Source organism: Zophobas morio, unplaced genomic scaffold (assembly GCF_036711695.1).
Source record: "Zophobas morio isolate AGI-343-1 ecotype UQ-CSIRO unplaced genomic scaffold, CSIRO_AGI_Zmor_V1 ptg000024l, whole genome shotgun sequence".
In the NCBI taxonomy this organism is placed as follows: domain Eukaryota; kingdom Metazoa; phylum Arthropoda; class Insecta; order Coleoptera; family Tenebrionidae; genus Zophobas; species Zophobas morio.
Window position 1 is genome coordinate 15,294,437 of NW_026972129.1, and position 15,404 is coordinate 15,309,840.

The window sequence follows — 15,404 nt, forward strand, 5'->3', positions numbered from 1 at the left end:
ATATGACTATAATTTAACGATATAATTTTAATTAAATCCTTTTAATAATGCGTCGTCTAATACCGTGCCCTTTTGCGCACGCACACTAATGTGAATTTATTCTCTTATTAAGTACTCGCTGGCTGAGAATTTCACATTGAGCCTGTGAAGGCTGTAGTTATTAAGTATGCTAGAATCCGAGAACTAAATGTAACTATTTCACACTAAACGTGTCTCCATGGTTTAATTAAATTTCATATTAATAGCTTCCCTGAGAATCTATTTTATTAAAATTCCTCATAATTCTACACCGAGAGAACAATAAAGATTATTAAGTAACTTCCAGGCGGCATCCTTGACCCAGCTTATACAATATTGCGAAAACAACAACACAATGTATCTTAAATAATAATTTGTTTATTTACTTTAAGGTTTAAGTCATACACCGAGTGGTTTCGCAAGCTGCGTAATATTTTTTCTGGGTTATCTCATGGCATATCTACTATACACGGGATTCGCAGCCGCCATAACATCAATCCTGGTCGAAAATTTAGGAGCAAATGCAAACCTAAACAATGTGAACATAGAAAGTCTTCATTTAATAAGCCCTGAATGTACGCGCTCTTACATAAAAGACTTTCAACGACATTTCGTAAGAAAAACCGTTTTCGTATTATTTTAAAACATTAAAAAAAAATGTTTAAGCTTGTTACTGAGTACGTTAATAACCTCGGTGAACTTTTTGAACAATTGGATAAAAATAACAGGATCGGCGTGGGGCCTGAAATCTCACTACAACAATATATGGTGAACAATTTCAATTCTGATCGATTGTCAGAATTTCAGACCATGAAACTGGACATAACGTACAGTCAAGGGTTTCTCACGCTGCGAAATAACCCGTGGAGGAAAATTGTGGACAAACAGTAGCGCACCACTACTTTATTTAATTTGTTATATTTAAGATTTTTTCTAGTATTGTGGCCCTCGACGAATCTGGAATACTCAAAAAAATGCTTCAAAAAAATTTACGACCGGTGTCAAATTTTAACCAGAACTCGGGCTACTCGAGTGCTAGTAAAGAACACGTAGGTTCAGCAAGTGTACTGTTTTTAGGTGGTGTTATAATCGCCTTAGTGTTCTTCGTGGCGGAATTGGTGCTTTACCTTTACAAGAGAGGGCAGAAGCATAATCAAAAGAAAACTAAAAATTAATTGTTTATTACAAGAAATTGGCAGCACAATAGATAAGACTACAAAATGCCCAATAGAATTAAGTACATCATGGATTAAGCCTCAACATTAATCACATTAAAATTAATAAAACAACACGACATCCTTCGGAAAAAATAACAAACAATAATTATAATCGAAAACTTACACAATAAAATACAAATTTCAAAGTAGTAGTTTCTGTTTACCCCTTTGAAATTCCCCTTCGATTTTTTTAACGCAATACTTTGACCAAAGCAACCTATACTATATTCTTCCTCGATATTTAGATGCAAAATATTTCTGCATCCTTTCCTCCATAATCACACAAATTTTTCAGAATTTTTATAAAATCACATTTCTTTGTCGACGTGACTAGTGTTAACGTCAAACCAACTCCGAACGGATGTAGGAACGACTTTGTTCTGAATTTTTGAGATCAAATACTTAGATCATTAACAAACTACACGTAATAACAGAAACAAACTTGGGAAAACCGCACACCCATCAACATTGATTAAGTCTGTGTACACGGTCCAGTTAACAAAACATTAGCACAATAGAATGTACAAACAAAAAGTTTCAATTACTAGGAAAGGTAAGGAGCGCTGAACCTGTCGAAAATATCTTCCTGCCTACAAAAACAGCTAATACACTAAAACAAAACAATGAAAATTATATATTCAATTTTGTAATATCTCTAGTGCTACGAAACTGGAGCACACGGAAGTGTCAAAGTCCAGTATTAACTGGATTAAACGACAATTACAGTGGATGTATTTTTTGTCTAATTTACACTCCAGACAAAAACATTGTTAACAGTCAATCTAAATCCGCAACGTGATTAGATGGAATTATCTTTCATTTAGTACACATGTGACCCGAATATCTACAACAGAACGTTTAATCACTTATTTTAACTCAATTTAGTATTTTGTAAAGAGCGTAAACATATTGGAGTATTTAACTTAGATTTAAAAAAAAATAGTCAACACGTCAATAATTCGTATATGTTATTCCAAAATCAAAAATCCACCAACACTTCAATTTTTGCGAAAAACAACCAGCGGTGTTGCCAGGTGTCAATTTAGTGATTTATTCCAGTGTGAAATAATGTAGGGTTATGTTTCATTTCATTTTCATTGATTGTTTCCGTTTTTAAACTTCAAATTGATAATCCGTGACAAGAAGCTCTAAACTTTGTAGTGGCAATCTTGGAATAATGCAACTACAAGCATGATCAGGTTTTTTTGTTAAACCGAATTCAACAAGTCGTGGATTTTTGGTTTTGGAATAAACTTGCCAAATTTGTTTTCTAGTTCGCCACTAGTTATTATACACCGTGTTTCGTTGCTTATGACTCACAGATAATTACATGTTTTTAATATACCCAATTACATTTTTCAGAATGAAGACTGCAAAAAAATATAACACACATTTTTAGTTTATATAACTTTTTGCGTATATCAAAACTATATATTTTTTGTTTAATAAGGCCGATTTTTTGTACTTTCGATAAGATTCTTAATAACGTATTTTTTGAAATTTTAAAAATATTTAAAAAAAATACATAATCGATAATATTAGACACACAGTCTGTTAAACACAAAAATGAATGAGGTTTAACCTGAAATCTTACAACAAATAGTAGCAATTTTGGGAAACAATGAGTAAAAATTGGCAGTTGTTAATTAAATTTGAGTTAAAAATGTTAATAAATTTTTATTTTTAAATTTGTGTGTTGATTTGTACCGTTAATTCTGAAAAATTTAACCTAAAATATTAAAAACCATGTACTATCTCTGTGTGCCATTTTTTTTATTATTATGAAAAATGTATGTATTAGTACAACAAAATAGATAAACTAAGGCAAGATAAACAAGCAGACAAATGCTTAGTTGGTTTTGAAATGAAAGGTCAAAATCTGCAACTATGTGATAGTTTTAATTCACATTTTAGTCGCACATTTAAAGTACACAAAAATACACTTTCTTGAGTCATTCAATTTGTATAAATGTCGTTTTCTATTCAGTTTTTATATTAAAAAAGTAAATGTTTTATCCGTCATGGTTTCACACAAAATTTGGCAATATATTCAAAACCACCTGTTACATTGGATTGTTGACTGTTAAACTACCCGATTTAAAAAAATATGCTACCAGTAGTGCAGTAAATTATGTTTCCTGCAAATGGAAGAAAGTAATCTATATGCATGAGTTATCCGTTCTTGAGTGTCATTAGTCTTATATAGTATAGTAGAGACCAGGAATTGGTGAACAGTGACTTTTTGTTTCTAAATGTGTTTATTGGGAGCCCTTAATAAATAAAGTGCAGGAATGACTTACAACGCTTACCTGGATTTGGGTTGCTTGTTGAAAGGATCAAGGGTTTTGCCAGTCGGAGGTCTTTTACCATTAAATATTAACCTTGCTCCTTTCAGGTAAACAATAGGAGAGAATATCGGAGATGTAAATTACCATGACCATAATCATAATTGCGGGCTTCCAATAAACACTTTTGAAAACAGAACTCGGTGTTCACTAATTTCTGGTCTTTACTATATTTGCTTGTTTAGGCCGAATAACGGTTATCTGATTTTTTACATGTTTATGTCGTTTTATGCCTAAATATATTTTTAACAAGTTTGCAGTGCTGGGTTTTGAAAAACTTTTAAAAGTAACAACCGTTCCCATAATCGGATTCTCTTCTTAAGATCATCTAATCGCTCATCCTTTTTATTTTATTTATTTGCTTTATTCAACTATTAGCTTATCTATAAAGCTCTGTGATTCTTTCCACAAACAGACGGTCTTTTAATAATTTGTCAACTAAAACCAATGCTTATTTACTACATAAATATTAACTGATTTCTAGTATTTACAGTTAATTCGCGAGTTAAAAGCAGACTTTAAAACCCGGTTTATAGAAGTTCAGTTAAATATTTGATTGTGATTAAAGTACCACGTGACCGACTCTACCCCAATCAGACGTCGCTAAACGTCTCGTTAAATGCGTGATTAATTTAATCTCAGTTAAAATGACTTTCTTTTTCCAAAAGTGTTTATTGAAAGCTTTTAATAAATTGCGCAGGGTCATAATAGTGATGATTTACAACGTTCGCTTACTATGCACGTTTGATCCATAGAACCTTTGATCTTTTCAGGTAAGTAATCGGAAAGATGAGGGCTCGTGTAATTACCATAACCGTAAACGGTTTGGAATAATTACTTTTGGAACTCTGTGCCGACTTTATGGGTTGTGATTATGAAGTATTCAGCTGATAAAGTAAACACGCTTTTATAATATACCAATAGGTAGGTAGGTTGGTATGGTTCGGGACTTAATACCGGCCTGTACAAACCTACCTGCTTATAAATGTCTTTATCACAATCCTTTTGTGATGATTGTTAGGGTAGAGACTGAAACCTCGTCGTAAAATCGGTACAGAATTTGTGCTACAACGCACAATTTAAGTATTTATAGTGGACCAAAAGGTATAAGGTTATATGGCCATCATAAAATCATCCCATTGTGTCGAAGTTAAGTTGTTTACAATAGAAAAGGTTTTAGGGTCGTTCAGGGGCGGCTTTCACTAAATATGAAAATCTACCACTCCACTATTTCTTTACTACCTGCAGCCGCTGAGGGTTCCGAAATAACCACTCGCTTTGAAAGCCGGCCCTGTTAAACGTGAGCAAGAAATGTTTAGAAGACGATCTATTGCCAACCGGTAAGCTTAGTGCGAACCACACAAAGGGGGTATTTATTTGCGGTCAACTACTTTTATGATGGTCATGTAACCTTATACCTTCTGGACAAGTATATATACTTATATTTATAATTAAATGGAACGAATTCGATTAAAGATTAGCAACAAATTTTACCAAAATCGTAGAACCGGTGAAACCTTAAAAATGCAATTCAAAAATTTGGGACTACCAATAAAAAAGTATACGGATACACAGTAATTATGTACTGAAATTCTAGAACCATATCTCCGAGTGAAAATAACCTTAATTTTGACTAATAAAAGTTTTCGTATTTTAAAATCTACTGTTGTAATACGCAGAAACCTTGAGTTCCATAACCTCTTAGATGTTAATGATGCATAAAACAACAACAACAACTTCCTGATGTTACATTAAATATTATGTTATAAATCAAAGAAGCTGAGAAACGTTGAAAAAAATTACCTAGAGTACTTTTTGTTTAAAAGTTATTGATAAAAACTATCTTCAATGGGTTAACTTTAAGATGCCATAACTTTTATATTAATTAAAAAAATGTGAACCATTTTTGATGAGGCGGCTAAAATTTTATATATATTGGGTGCCTTTCTCAAATTTAATTTCACTGCAATTTTTTTATAAATTTGCTACATATTTTTAAACACACTGTATTAAATAACACCTTTGTTTCAATGTCAAATTTATGTGAACCGACAGCTTCATCACCATGATAAAATAATAATAATAATAATAATAATAATAATGATCGGCATTCTTTCGTTAATTAAAAAACCCATTAATGAATTTTCACTCAATGAACACTAGCGACAAATTAATATGAGCTAACGAAAGTTTCCAAGTTTCATTATTAATTATTAATATTAGCAGAACACCGGTAAAACTGCCACAATTAAAAATTTGTACTGATATAAATATTTACGACAATGGGTTCATAGAATTTAAACTCGTTTGTCTGGTTATAAAATCACCTAAATACATTTTAAATCAGACAGGATAACTGTTTATTGCACATATAAGTTAAATTGGGTAATAAATTAGTCTTTTGCGTCACAGATCCTCGCTTTACAACGTTTTCATGATTAATTAAAACAAAATTATTTCAAAACGTGTTTCATTTTTATGATTTGTTAATATAATAAAGTTTTTTCTTCAGTGATATTTAAACCATATACGAATTTTTATCGCTATCGTTATAACTATATTAATTGCAATAAAACTGAATCCATTTGAGTCACCACTGCACGATATTGATTATGGCAGTGTAAATTTTCAACACAATATTATTTTTTAGAACACATAAGATAACTCCGCTTGTAACTGGCGATCCAATAATTCACACAATTTTTATCTATATTAATAAAAAATGAAACAAACTTCACACAATGACACAAATTTGCAGTAAACATATTGTGAAACCTGATAGTTCATGCATTTACTACACCACTGATAACGTAAAATAAAATTTAGAATTAGGTATATTACAGAAAAAATTTGGCAAATATCCATTATTTTGCACAGACCCTCTCACTTCACAAGCAAAATAGTGAAAAAAATTATTATTAAACTTAGTGTATATTAATTAAAATCTGATAAAAGAAATACGGAATGTACTTTTAAAATTATAAGAATAAAAGTTATTCTATACCATGAGCAAAAATCATAACGAGTCCTGGTTCTACCATCATATCTTCACTCATATGCGTGTTATCGCATGCTAGCACCAAAACAGCTTGCTTGCCTGGCACCCTTTTACAAACATAATTCTCATATTGTCTCCTATTATTCTGCCTAGTTTCCAGAGAACTTAACCCAGGTGGCCATCTTCGCTCATGACAATTCTCCATTAGATCATCCAATATGTGGGGGGGACAACCCATTTCAGTCAACGTTCTTCGGATCATTCTCTGAAAACAATTTTTATAATAAGTGTCACACTAAAACCGTTGTGCACATACCTGAAGAACCTCATCTGGTGTCGAAATCATTCCACCCCATCGCGTCACCCGTGCCCTCTGCAAGAAATTACTCCACCTCAAGACCTCGTCCCTCTCCATCGCGTCAGCTATGGCCCTCATTGAAGGATTCGATATTCTCATCGCTCTCATAAACTCCTTCAAAAGCTGCATTTCGCGCTTTTGCTCATTAATTAGGAAACGTTGCTCAGTCATTTCCTGTTGGAAGTCGTTCAATTTCTGTTGTTGCGTTTGTATAAGGGCTCTCAGTTCTTTAACGCAGTTGTGATCTTTTAATTCATCTTTAGGAATTACTAATCCACAGCCCTTTTCGCAAGGTAGCGGTCTCTTGGGATTGTGTTCACATTCTTCGAGATGGGATTGGAGAGAGTCTAATTTTAATACACGAGTACAGCCATACTGGGCGTTATCACAATTAATACACAGTCTGAAAAATAATGAGTCATTTGATTGATATGATGTATAAAATAACGTACCTAGAAAGCAGGTTTCGTAAAATTCTGGGCACTGGTCGCAGTTGGGCAGAAGTGACGCTTTGTCTATCGACAGGACAGGTGGGTTGTCTGGTTATCCATTCGGTTATACAGGACTTACAAAATGCATGTTCGCATACAGGAGCCTAGAAAGTTTGTATTAAGACATGTGGTTTATAATTTGAGGAAATTGTATTTTACTAAGTGTTTAAAGAAAACACACACCTGTAAGGGATCCTCTAAGACACCTGAACAAATGGGGCACACCAATTCTTCGTCTACATCACCTTGAAACCTGTTTATATCAAAACCCATTTTTAATGTTAGTTATCCATCACACTTTATACACTTCACGGGAGCACAACTTCTTTCAACGTCTTCAAGAATCAGATGTTATAATGTCATCTGTCTGCAATATGTCTGACACAGAAACAAAAAACTGAGGGACTTTATCTCTTGGAGATTGGTACAGAAATGTCATTTGTTGGGATGTGTCATTTCGGATGGAAGAAAGCAACAGCCAATGATATCACGCGACAGAAATCAAACCGCTCGCTCATTGGCTGGCTTTTGTTATTAGATTTGAATGGCTTTTTGTAGACAGAACCTATGGACAGAAGACAGAACCATAAATTAAGGCGTAACCACACTGTCGTTACTTCTATGGTCGTTACCGACGCCGACAAAGAAGATCAGATTAATATAATTCTGGAAATCTACTTTAATCTGTCTAAACTAGCATCCGAGAGTACAATACAGGTATAATCCGTGCTGAGGGGTTCATCGAGCTGTCAAAAATCGTCCAGGCAATTTAAAGCAATATAGGTTCGAACCGGTCTCACAAATAACAGGCTTGTGTGTGCGGCTTTAGCAGCGTCGGCCTGAGATATTTTAGGGCCCCTTCGAATGGTATTCTTTTTAAAAAATAAATAAATTTTTAGAGAAAACAATGTTTTTATTACAAAATTAGGTAAACTTCTGTTATTAGCACCAAAAGTGATTCTTAGTGCAGCCGATGTAGAGTTACTGTTGTATTCTAAATTTTCATGTTCCTTTAAAGTTTTATCTAAATGTTTAGGTCGATTTTTGTGAAAAATGAAACTCATTGTGTTTTTCAGCAAATATCAAACAATTGCAACAAAACATTTTTCAAAACCAACAGAATATGAAACCCATTTTCTGTTAATTTTTTGTACCAAATATAGGTACTAAATACACTTTTTCTGGAGTCAAATGGTAATTTTTGTTTCCAAAATTGGTGTATAAGATATTTTAGTATTCAAGGATACATTGGGACTTGGCTTTATAAATAAGGTGTGTAGTGCCACTAGACAGATCATTCGTCATCTATATTTTCAAATTCTACTTTTTTTTTCTGGAATATTCACATCTATTGTCTTTGTCATTTCTATTGAAACACCACCTGTTGATTTTGCTTAAAATTTAGCAATTGGTAACAGCTTTCGGTTGATTGACAACGGCTTTTAGTTAGAAAATTGTCTGAATATGAACGTTGCCAAATTTACTATTAACAAGTGGTGTTTCAATAGAAATGGCAAAGACTAATAGTCTTATGTCAGAATGTCCAGAAATTGCTTAGAAAGAAATAATATAAATTTTGTATCTAAGAAAAGATAATCCTCCCATTGTGTCCCCAGCACGAACAATCGAAAATAAAATTTCGGCAGTACTAAGTAGGAAGGTTTACAACAACGGCTGGGAACCCAATTTAGAAGAACAATCTACCAGAAAATTAGAGGAAACCATCCAAAGGCTGTAAGACCTGAAACAATTTTGCGTCATATTGAAGATAACGGATATATATGTATATCTGTTTTTCAATTAATAATAAATAATTAAGAAATTAACACTTTTCTGGGTTCTTTTTGATATTGAAATAAAATTAAATTTGAGCTTCTTATTATTAGTTTAAACTTTGTCTTAAAGTTTTGTTACTTTACGTTAGGTTTCTCGGAAATTAAAAATGTTTCTAATTTTCCCACTTTCTTTAAAATATCTTCAAGTTTTTGTTTTTTCTGAATTTTAAATTTTCTTTTCTGGACACCACTTTGTATTTTTTGACTGATGATGAAAGTTTAATTACACCTTAAAGAACTAAAAACCAGCATATAGTATGTAGTACATACAAAGTGGTGTCCAGAAAAGAAAATTTAAAATTCAGAAAAAACAAAAAGTTGAAGACATTTTAAAGAAAGTGGGAAAATTTGCAGCGCGGCTGGTGCCGGGGGGCACAAGGGCACGTGTCCCCCCAAAATTACAATGTCTACAAACACACTGGACATAGCAAAATAGTAATTTTCAACATTTAAAAAATTATCCGGAAATTTGTGTCATAAGTATCAAAACTAATTTTTTTATCTCGCTCCACTTGTATAAAATGTATCAAAACTTACTTCCACTTGCATCTAAAGATGTGTCTTGGATATATGATATGTTATTTCTGATGAAATGCTGATAAAAGCCCGGCACAGAGACCGAATGGACCGAATCATGGCTGATTTAGATGTTTTATTTACACCGTTGCCATGGAAACTACACGTCGTAGCCGCCTGATATGATATGCGCCTGATACAACTGGATTGTGAGCCCGTTGCGATCGTGCTCTGGAGGATTGAGTTACTATCGCGGGTTTTAATTTTCCTTCTGCGCGAACACGTATGATAAATATTCTTGGATAATCTTCTCGGTAATACAGACATTCCGAAACAACTACACACCGCTTATATTAATAATATTCGGGCACATAACGATAAAATAACGATAAAAATCGCCATATATTACGCCGATTGATAATGTGCATACAATTTTGTGGAGCGTTTGAATTTGCTTTACGTGGACATGACGAAAGTATGGAATCACAAAATCCAGGTATATTTCGAGGTCTGATTGATTTTATGGCTGAATTGGACTTTATCAGATCATTTGAAACGGTTTTTAAAGGAACGCCTAAAACTGTCCAAAATGAACTTTTAGATGCCATGAACACCGAAAGTAAAAAGGTATGTGGAGAAATCCTTTTTACTTCTCGAGCGTAAGCAAAGAACGTATTGTAATCGAGTGCGTCGGCCGACTCTCTACTTTTACGTTTTCTCGATCTTTCATGACCCCTAGAGGACGAAGAAATAGGTCTCCCGTTTCCGTCTGTCCGTCTGTCTGCCGTCCCGGATTTTTATTAGATAGATAATCTCCGAAAGTACTGGACCGATTGTTGTGAAATTTTGTACTTATATTAAGAATATCACGTAGATGGTAAAACGCTAACCAAATTTTGTCTAATCATCTCCACCACTAATGCGATGACGTCATTTCAAAATTGTACGGAGTAAATGGGTTTTAAATTGTATAAAATAACATAGTCCTACACATGTAGTTTATTAATCCGAATTGAGTTTTGACCCGAAACATCCAGATTTTTGGAAAAAAAATCAAAATTATGAAACAACATTGTGCCATTTAATTTTGAATCTGCAGAACCGAATGCTTTGAAATCTTGCAGATGGTTTACGGTTATGATAATCATGATAAATTTTTAATCAAATTATATTGACTTATTCCCTCCAAAAAATTGATGACGTCAGCTCAAAAGTTTGCCGAATAAATTCTATCTAAAATGTACAAAATATGATAAGTCTGTACTTGTGATTTATCCATCCATTCATATTTTTTGGATTTGTATATACAGGGTGACGCAAAAAAATTAATGAATGCGTGAATTTATTTTATTGATTTAATCATAAACTATAAAACCGAATGCTTTGAAATCTTGGAGATGTTTTAAAGTTATCATAGGCATGGTAAATTTTTAGTCAAAATGTATTTGCTCCTCCTCCCTAAAAAAATTGATGACGTCACTTCAAAATTTTGCTGAATAAATCCAATCTTAAATGTGCAAAATATGATGAGTCTGTGGTTGTGATTTATCAGTCCATTCATATTTTTTGGATTTGCATATACAGGGTGCCTCAAAAAAATTAATGAATGAGTGAATTTATTTTACTGATTTAATCAGGAACTACAAAACCGAATGCTTTAAAATCTTGGAGATCTTTTAAAGTTATCATAGGCATGGTAAATTTTTATTCAAAATGTATTTGCTCATCCCCCCCAAACAAACTGATGACGTCACCTCAAAATTTTGCCGAATAAATCCTATCTTAAAAGTGCAAAAGATGAGGAGTCTGTAGGTGTGATTTATCATTCCATTCTAATTTTTTGGATTTGCATATACAGTGTAATAACCCAAACCTCCCGCCTTTTATTTTGACATTGAACAAAATTTGAAAAAGCCCGCTAAAATTTGAAATTTGGCCTTGGCTGTGATCGTCTACAAAAGTGGGACCCTACATTGTGTTTTGAAAACTGGCGGGAGGCGTTCGTTCATACAAATTGGCGCACTGCGGAGCGGGAAGAGTGACGGATTTAAAAAACTTATATTTGGAAAAAAAAAAACTATGAAAAATAAATCCAATAAGAGCTCAAGAGACCTTGGCCAAGGGCCCCAGAAGAGCTTAAAGAATTTATTCCTCAAAGAAAAAAAAACCTTTATTTTCACTCGAACCTGAGAACATAGAATAAAGATTAACAACCTTACAAGTACAACAAGAAACAAAATAAAAAAAAGTCGCGGAATTCTCAGAAAGTAAATGGATGGCAACGTCCCAGATATTTCGGTGGTGTGGCCTCTACAAACAAGATGGGGGCGCACAGCGGGGGCAGGGCGACGGCCACACTCCCCGTGAAGGTCCACATAGTCCTACCTCACCACTTCACGCGCGTGGTCTTACGCACCCACCTGACATAGGTTGACCTTCCTGTATCCCGCAAACAAGGTAGCTGTGTAAACTCCGAGTCCGCTAGGGTGCGGAAGTCTAGCAAGACCCGCAAACACTCGCACGGAGACGCCGACGCCACCGCGTCCACACCACACGACCCCCGAGTTAACTAGCGTTATCAAAATGAGTATTTGGATTTCAGACAAGCAATAAGCAAAATTTAATTGGCCACACTCCATCAACACTTGTTTTAAATAACAAAGAAATTTAAATGAGATTAAATTATGCACGTGTGATCAACAATCTTATACAACAAGGAAAATGAAATGAGAAATTATTCATGTTTTGTCAATAACTTTAAAGAACAAGAATTTTGAAAGAGATTAAATTATTCACATTTTGGCAATGATTTTATTGAAATTAAGCTACATTTACGTCGCTGATTCTTACCAAAGAAAATAAAGAAGCTATGGATTTTATTGAAATATTTATCTGACATTAAGCAAAGAAGTTACGACTGCATTAAAATGGTCTGGGCAAAGTTACGTTGTTGACCGAATTAAACACGTCATTGACCGAATTAAACAAAACAACCCCCGCCCCCCCCCAAACACATCCCCAAACAAAAGACACATAAATAAAAACACATACGAGATAAACAAAACACATAAAAAAAATACCGCACATAAAATATGCAAAATAAATAAAATATAGGTAATCGTCGGTGCACATTCGCTTTGAATTGTGCCTTTCTTTCAATAACATTCATTTTCAAATTCATCAACAGTTTTCGGTCAACAACAAATCCCCAATGACTAATACAAAAATTCACAAAGGTTGCCCTTGAAATTCCCCGGTCAACACCCCGTACCTGCACCCTACCACTTTCTCTTTCTATTTTGAACGGCTGAATATTTGAAAACTACATGAAATTTTCAGGCATTAGAGTTTACAACAAACGAATAATAAATCGAGGAAAAACCATTCAAATATCTTAGATCTTATAATGTCAGTCAAATTGATGTGCCTAATTAATTGATGTTACTAACACAAAGAAAATCCCCCGTCCCCCAGACTATGATATTATTAATTTTCTGATGCCGTTCTCAACGTTATTTTTGTTAAAGATTCACTTGTTCAGATTACGTTTGAATTTACTTTACTCACACGTGCTCAAATTATGCAACGCAAAACAATAACTCGAAAATTGCCATCCAACTTTCCGCATAACATTCGCTAAATAAAACTGCCCTAGCTAACGTAATTCCCTGAAAAGCCCTACTAAAACGGCTTGAAATTATGTTGGAAAGATTAGTACGAAAATTAACGGCCATGGCGTCATCCGGAAGTGCCGCCATTTTTGTCGCGTCACATACGTGTGTGGTTCCCGCGTCTCACATACTCCGTAACCATCGAGAAGCAACGCCGCTTCTTCCACCAGCACACACGGAATCACGTGGAAACATACCTCTTGGATCTTCAAACCAAATACGTGCTCACCACCGAAATAACCTCTCTGTGTTCGAAATCGAGCAGAGAAATCTTACGTTCGCTGGTTCGTCAGGGGGGTGGAACTCCGTTAGAAGAAATCAGCACTAGAACAGGAAACAAACAGCGCACAGACATTTGAAAAAAACACAAAGAGCACCAACCTGACGTCTTACTCGAAAGAAAGACCAAGTCGAACTCCCCGCGACTCACCCTGCTCAAACACACCCTTCTGCGCATCTCCCTCTTAGTGGTTTTCGTTTCTTTCCATTCCTACACCTTTTCTTACCAAAAGTTCGGCGCGCGGAAATTTGGTTCGAAACGGCTTACTACAACAGGTAACTCAAAAAAATTAATGAATGCGTGAATTTATTTTATCGCTTTAATCAAGAATTGCAAAACTGAATACTTAGAAATCTTGCAGACGTTTTAAGGTCATTGTAAGCATGGTAAAATGTTAATCAAAATAAATCTGTTTATTTCCCCCAAAAAAATTGATGACATTATCTCAAAATTTTGCCGAATAAATTCTACCCAAAATGTGCAAAATATGATGAGTTTTTACTTGTAATTCATCATAGCATTCATATTTTTTATTGATCAAATTAAGAACGAGTGACCCCATTTTCCCGAAAATGTGAAAATACAAACATTTTTATTTAATAAGAATTATAATGATATTCAGAACATTTAGTCGATTGTACCTTACTAGTTAATCGTTTTGATCCTCTGTTTTCAGGGGACGAACTCATTCAAATCAAACTAATTTCTACGTGACATTCTTCCGATGTATAAACATAAACACTTGTTTTTCTTATCGAGGATAACCTAAGGACGTACAGTAATAGAATCCATTGGGCAATTTGTTGCTTTCAAATTTTCTCGATATTTCATAATCCCTAGACAAGGCCGTAGCTGGGGAGAGGCTAGGGGATGCTCTCCTAGATCTAGACAAGTTATAATTAACCAAATGTGAATTACATCATCCAAAAACGGAGAAAATGTAGTGTTTTATTCAATATACGGAAGTCAGAGCAATAAATTAGTCTGGACCGTCGGCATTGTCATCCAGTTATTCCAATTCGTAGAAAACATGTTTTGGTTTAGTTTGTGTTTCACCGTCACGTCTACGGATTGATAAGTGTTATGGCTATTTGTCTTAAATTACAAGTACTATACAGGCTGTTCCTTTTATCTGTTCACACCTGACAATTTCTGCATAGGCAACATATTATACACCCCAGAGACGACTTCGTCCAATTTAATGGTTTTTTTTAATAAGCAGTCATAGCAATCGCAAAAAAAAAATAATACTTAAAAGACATAATAGGCATGCAGTCGTCACGATTCCAACAGCGAGGGAAGTACTGTCTAAACTCTTTAGACCAATTTTTGTATTTATTTCCGTCACACAATTTCGTCTATTAATTGGTAATGACAACCTGTTTTATATCTTAATATTTAACTCATCAATCAAATTGTGTCCCCCCATTTCAAAAAGTCACCAGCCGCCACTGGTATGTACTGAATGAACCAAGTTAACACCAAAAATGCCGTGTAAAAAACATCCTAAAATGAGATACTGGACAAAAAAATGCCGAAGTTATGCATTCTTACATAGTAGCAACTGATTACTATCTATAAATTTAAATAATAAAATGATTTTTTGAAGTGATTCGTTATTGTTCGAGCCCCTAACAGCTCAGGGCCCTCGGCGATCGCCGAGTAGCCGGGCGGG

The 15,404-nt window shown here is 34.2% G+C and overlaps 2 protein-coding genes across 2 annotated transcripts; one reads left to right on the top strand and one right to left on the bottom strand.

Annotated features, from left to right (window-relative positions):
* Positions 1-118: 118 nt before the first annotated feature.
* LOC135134834 (uncharacterized) lies at positions 119-1,205 on the top strand. The gene is made up of 4 exons (XM_064063672.1): positions 119-189; positions 411-631; positions 685-905; positions 956-1,205. The coding sequence occupies exons 2-4, from the start codon at positions 470-472 to the stop codon at positions 1,191-1,193; spliced, it is 621 nt and encodes a 206-aa protein (XP_063919742.1). The 5' UTR covers positions 119-189; positions 411-469; the 3' UTR covers positions 1,194-1,205.
* Positions 1,184-7,871, bottom strand: Elgi (early girl). The gene is made up of 5 exons (XM_064063671.1): positions 7,611-7,871; positions 7,389-7,531; positions 6,895-7,339; positions 6,585-6,843; positions 1,184-2,079 (listed from the first exon to the last, which is right to left on the bottom strand). The coding sequence occupies exons 1-5, from the start codon at positions 7,698-7,700 to the stop codon at positions 2,045-2,047; spliced, it is 972 nt and encodes a 323-aa protein (XP_063919741.1). The 5' UTR covers positions 7,701-7,871; the 3' UTR covers positions 1,184-2,044.
* Positions 7,872-15,404: the final 7,533 nt, after the last annotated feature.

Excerpts from the sequence above, each read along its gene's own strand:
- LOC135134834 (XM_064063672.1), top strand. The coding sequence starts at position 470 with ATGGCATATCTACTATACACGGGATTCGCAGCCGCCATAACATCAATC. Across the intron at positions 632-684 it reads AAGACTTTCAACGACATTTC|CTTGTTACTGAGTACGTTAA; the intron begins GTAAGAAAAACC and ends AAAATGTTTAAG. Across the intron at positions 906-955 it reads AGGAAAATTGTGGACAAACA|TATTGTGGCCCTCGACGAAT; the intron begins GTAGCGCACCAC and ends GATTTTTTCTAG.
- Elgi (XM_064063671.1), bottom strand. The coding sequence starts at position 7,700 with ATGGGTTTTGATATAAACAGGTTTCAAGGTGATGTAGACGAAGAATTG. Across the intron at positions 6,844-6,894 it reads CACCAGATGAGGTTCTTCAG|AGAATGATCCGAAGAACGTT; the intron begins GTATGTGCACAA and ends AATTGTTTTCAG. Across the intron at positions 2,080-6,584 it reads CGTTATGATTTTTGCTCATG|ATATTCGGGTCACATGTGTA; the intron begins GTATAGAATAAC and ends GTTCTGTTGTAG.